Source organism: Lygodium microphyllum, chromosome 21, assembly GCF_053477565.2.
Source record: "Lygodium microphyllum isolate KBCC chromosome 21, Lygodium_microphyllum_v1.1.10, whole genome shotgun sequence".
NCBI lineage: Eukaryota > Viridiplantae > Streptophyta > Polypodiopsida > Schizaeales > Lygodiaceae > Lygodium > Lygodium microphyllum.
The window spans coordinates 74,856,609-74,862,002 of record NC_141155.1 but is presented as its reverse complement, the minus strand read 5'-3'; the positions used below and the strand labels follow the sequence as shown (position 1 = coordinate 74,862,002).

At 43.2% G+C, this 5,394-nt stretch overlaps 1 protein-coding gene across 2 annotated transcripts; it reads left to right on the top strand.

Moving 5' to 3' along the window:
• Positions 1–1,788: 1,788 nt before the first annotated feature.
• Positions 1,789–4,969, top strand: LOC148018149 (uncharacterized). Of its 2 annotated transcripts, none has more exons than XM_087661774.1 (2): positions 1,789–4,124; positions 4,240–4,969. In XM_087661774.1, the coding sequence occupies exon 1, from the start codon at positions 1,975–1,977 to the stop codon at positions 3,880–3,882; it is 1,908 nt and encodes a 635-aa protein (XP_087517900.1). In that variant the 5' UTR covers positions 1,789–1,974; the 3' UTR covers positions 3,883–4,124; positions 4,240–4,969. The 2 variants fall into 2 exon arrangements, with proteins under 2 accessions (XP_087517900.1, XP_087517899.1); XM_087661773.1 differs by having other exon boundaries at positions 4,226–4,969.
• Positions 4,970–5,394: the final 425 nt, after the last annotated feature.

The window sequence follows — 5,394 nt, the reverse complement described above, 5'->3', positions numbered from 1 at the left end:
ATGACTATGCAGAACTCTTTGCTTCAATCATTACAGCCAAAGCAAGATTGAAATGGTGATGCTACGGTGGGAAGACCCACCCCCTTGGATGATGCAATTCGGGGCTCAAGTCATCACACAAGGACAAACTTTTCATGATCTAGGTTATCCCATGGGAGATTTCAATAGTTCTTCACTCAAGTGAAGGCCAAAGTGGATAGGTGGTGAGTTTTCCTTGTGATAATATCTAGAAGACTCCTTATAGGTAGAAATATCCTTGCTATAGCTACAATCTACATTGGTGCTATGTTGCATTTTAGCACAACTTTGTTATTGCAAATTGAGAAAATCCTTTTGGACTTTATATGGAAAGTTGATGGAAGGAGAGGCTAGCATTTCATCCCATAGCGCATGCTCATTACTACCAAGGTTGAAGGAGGATAATGTCTTACTCTTTTGACTAAGAATGCAAGGCTTCTTAGTGTTGGACTATTGAAAAGAATGCAAGTTGATCAATCACATACTTGCAAGTTGATCAATCACATACTAATATCTTGGAACATTGGATTGCAACTGCCCATATCAAAGGTGGGGAGTAGTACAACATTAACTAGGATGATGTTTTGTGCTCCACACAAATCCTTTTGCTCTTGCCACAATCGCAAGCATCATAGGCTTTAGTCAAGGAACGGTATAAGATTTTTGGAAATATCCCTATTAATCGTTTGAGTAGGCCAACTCTTAGGATCCCTGTAGACGTAAAGGAGTGCTAGAAGAATCACTTTCCCAACACCAATATTCGAACTTGGAAGAAGAGACTCAAGTGGGTATGGTAGGCCACCTTGTCACCAAGGATGAATTTGCTAATGTGGTGCATCATTTTTACTCCCAAGTTAAAGAAGAGTTGATTATACTATGGAGGAAGCTACAAGATAAGTCTCATGTGTTCAAGATAATGTTTAGGAAGCTATCGCTTCGCTATGCCTTTTGCCATACTAGTGTAATTATCTTTACCTTTTAATAATACATTGATTGCATCATTAAAAAACCTTTTACAAATTACTTTATACATATACATTCCAATAACTATTATCTTCATGATATTCTTGACTTTTTCTCTAATTGTCAAGAACATGGCAATTTGTTGGTTGAAACCAACCGAAGAACCTCGAAAAATTGACACCCAATGAAAGCTCGTGCACATGACCCACTATGGGGGGTCACCATGGTACCTCACTTGCTCGTGTGTCTTGGAATATTTTGCAGCATCGAGGTTAACTAGACTGTCCTGGATTACTGCAAGGAGAGCCTCTGTTAACACCACTTATAGTGGTAGGCGAGCAATACATGTGGCACGAATTCATTAGGTGCTTGTTACAAAAGTAGTTTCCAAGTCATTTACTCTCCAATAATTGTACCCATTTGCCGGTTGGTCATGTGCACCTATTGAGCTACCTTGATTCCCGGGCCCCCCTAATGAAACTATGGTGCACTGTGGTGCGCTTAGGAAACTATGGTGGGTCATCCTTGCAATAGGTCATGTGCACCTATTGAGCTACCCTGATCCCCGGACCCCCCTAATGAGACTATGGTGCACTGTGGTGCGCTTAGGAAACTATGGTGGTCATCCTTGCAGTAGGTCATGTGTGTGACCCATGAAAGCTTCAAATTTCAGCATTTGGAAATTGGGAGTCCATGTATAATGTTGCAATTTCAAAAATATTCTATTGTAAAAATGTCACCGTAGAGAGACACAGCGGTTGGGGAGAGTCGATGATAGTGATGATGCATGGAAGAGAGAGAGGGGGGGGGGAGAGAGACGATGACAGATCAATCCTGAATGATGGCGGACGGCTCATCATTTCGATGATTAGCTGTCAAATTGAAGAGGAATCAGCCATATATAGCCATGGATTCGATGAAGATTAGCCGTTAAATGAACCAGATTGAAGGAAAAATTCGCCATAGATTGATGGCGAAATTCGTCATAGATTGATGGAAGGAGGACCCATGGATCATGCAGACGCTGTGTACCCCTGCATTCCAGCGGCCCGCCTGCAGAAGCTCATCTCGGCCTCCAAGAATGGCGGCACGGACGACCTCGTCTGCGACGCTTTTGTCAGAGGCCACCAGCTCTACCTCTGGCACCCGGACCTTAAAGCCTATGTCGGCCACATCATCCATTGCCCCACCTTAGGCAAAGCCCCCCTTAATCCCCCCCCTAATCCTCCCTTAACACCCTCCCTCAACAGCAAATCCCACCCCCAGCGCTCCTGCAAGGACAAATTCCAGCTTGTTTTAGCCCCAGGCAGAGAATCATCCAACAATCAGAGCAGGCAATTGATTCAACATCAAAGCAGAGACGTTCCCCTCATCAATCAGAGCAAAGGATTGGTGCATCAAAGCAGAGACATCCCTCTCATAAATCAGACCAAAGGATTAGTGCCACATGAAAGCAGAGATATATCTCTTGATCATTGCCGGGGATCTTCTCCGAACCGCCTTAGCCTGACTCCATCGAGTGATGAGCAAGTGGATTGCAGTAAGCCTTTGATTAAGCAGCATTACCCCCTGCTCCAGCAGCCTCTTGATTCGGATCCATCTTGCTCAAATCATGATCTGGCCAGCGCCAGTCTGAGTTCTTCCTGCATCCCACATTGCCCTCTGACACCGGCCATCAATGCAGAGGCAAGGGCTCATGCTAATGAGGAGTTTACAGATGATGACAATCAGGAGAACTCCCCTTCCTCCTGCTTAATCAGCCCCAAATCCACTGAAAAACAATCTGCTTATCATTATCTCAATAAGGGAATTATCAATTCACCCTCTTCATCTTCTTATTCTTCATCGGCAAGTACTTCCACAAGTCTGGCAAGTGATACACCCACAAGCATTTCTAACAGACACATCAGATTCATGAATGTTTTGCAGCATTTGGCTACCGCTCCAGAAGCCCATTTCCCATCATTTATTGATGTGGAGGATGCTCTGTCTGTTCTGGAAATTGCACATCAAAAACGGGCCAAGCAAGTGATTGCAGCCTGCACAAACTATCTCTCTGCTGTCTCATGGTCCAAAGGACATGCAGCCCAAATCCTCATCTTCTTCAAGCGCCGGAAACACATCCCTTGTAGCGGGCCTCTCCTCAAGAGGCTCAAGATGGATCTTCGGAACAACGCAGATTCTTCCTTTGAGATTTTGAAGAGAATCTTTAACACACTGTTGTCTTCCATATTTGATAGCTATGATAACAATGGCTTCTCAAAGAATGAACTTGAACACATCATGGGGGTGGTTTTTTCAGAAAAAGCATCTGAACGACTGAAAGCAGCCATATCCAGTGAGCTTTACAGGAAATGGAATCAGGTTTTGCCTCAATTACACAGAAGAGGACATGTTAGAGACTTGCATAGACCATGGATATGCTTATCCAATGCAATGATCAAACATGGAATAGGTGAAGAAGCAGTGGCAGCGTTGAGCAAAGGAGAGATGTGCCTATCAAGAATAAGAGAGGTGATAGCTTTGGAGTATGCTGGCATGCCAGAGGTGCTCAGTCTGTTTGATGACTTGATCAGGAACATCCTTAAATCAGTAATGAGGGGAAAAATTCTTCTACCTGATGATGGGTTGCAGCTCAATCTTGCCAAGGCTGCCACAAGGGCCCTTAGCCTTTACCAGCCAAGCTCAAAGAATGGCAAAATTGACAAGCTCCACTTGGGCTGTGAGATTGTGCTGAGGAAGTATCTGAGTGAACTTCCTCTTGATGGCACTGCCTCATTTGAGAGAAGCTGGCAGAGCTTATGTAAAGAGCTGGACCGCTTTCCATGGCCAGATGTATCCGATATTATTAATGGGTGGAGGCTTATAAGAGGTGCACCATCACTTAGCAACCTTCTTTGACTCGAGCTGGGGGCTCTCAATTCATACAGGAGGTTGATGCTGTGGCTTATTGGAGTCACCGAGTACTGGATTGATGACTGGCTGTTATTGGTGACTGTTGGGGATGCAAAACTGCAATGACAAATTTGACATTTTCCTCATCGACAGTACAATCTGGACCCAAGCGATGTTTATTGTCTGTTGGGCTTGAAGAAACGCACAGGGATCAGAAGACTACAACAGCCCACCATGGAGTGTGCAAGGTAATGCATCCAGGTGTAGTGTGATTAACAAACAGACATGTAAAATAGCTTCATGTCTGGGTGTGAGAAAATTATTATTTCACTAACTCAGTATTGTATAGGTGGGTGAAAACAGCTGACAGGCAAACAGGGAGTTGAGCAGACTGTTTTTCAAGGCTATGGACTCCTCAAAAATTTCAATTATACAGCAAGAGGGTCAAATCATCAGAACTTCAGATGCTAGTTGGTGCCCTTCAGTTGTAATGCCATAAGCCCTTGGCAGGAGCTCAGTCAAGAAGACTAATGGCCCTTTTAGGCCATGCTCTCAATTTGAATTTCTTTCAAATGCTGCTTTTCAAGGCTCTGGGCACCTCAAAGATCTCAATTATGCCAGGAAGAGAGTGAAACCATCAAGGCTTCAGATGCTAGTTGTTATCCCTTTGGTTGTAGTGTCGAAAGTCCTTGGCAAAAGCTCAGTCAGGAAATCAAGTGCAACTTATAGGCAGAGGCCATGGTTTCAAGCAACTTGAAGTGTATTCAAATGCTGATCTTTCCAGTGTGTACAAAAATGGGTCATTTTTTTTGCCGCCCATCCATTGCCATCAATGTTGGCTATGGCTTGGCATCTTGGATTGTTCCCACCAACCTTCTTCTTCTTCTCTCTCACTCACAAACACACATTCAAAGTGAAGCTACCTAGTGATACCCAATGGGGGAGTCCAACTATGTACCTCCTAGGGCAAGTCATTTGATGCTATTAAAAGAACAAGGGCTAAGCAATAGTGCATTGAAAAACAATAGACGCCACAATACAAAACCTGAATGGTTCAATGTTATGTTCCAAATTTGTAACATGCATGATTCACCTTTAGTTCAAAATGTATAACGTACATGACTCACCGTTATTGTTCAAAATTCATAACATGCTTGATTTACCATTTGATATTCAAGGTTTTCATTATGTATATCATAAACGTGTAGGATGATTTTTGCATTCGAAATACTCATGAAATGTCTCGTATGCACTTACCTTAGTGTATAGCTATCCATAAGAATGTCCAAAGAATGTAATGTTGGACAATTGATGTTCCATCAAAAGAAGAGGAAGGTGGGTAATGACCACTTGGCTCATAGCCCATATTAACCACTAGCACCCAAAAAGAGAAGATTTGGCTAGTAACCCCCATACTAGACTTGGCCTTACTACATTGGATAATGGTGCAAAGATCTTAAACTTGCAATTTAAGCAGACATTCTCTTCGAAGTTATAATTGGCTGGTGAATCTGCAAA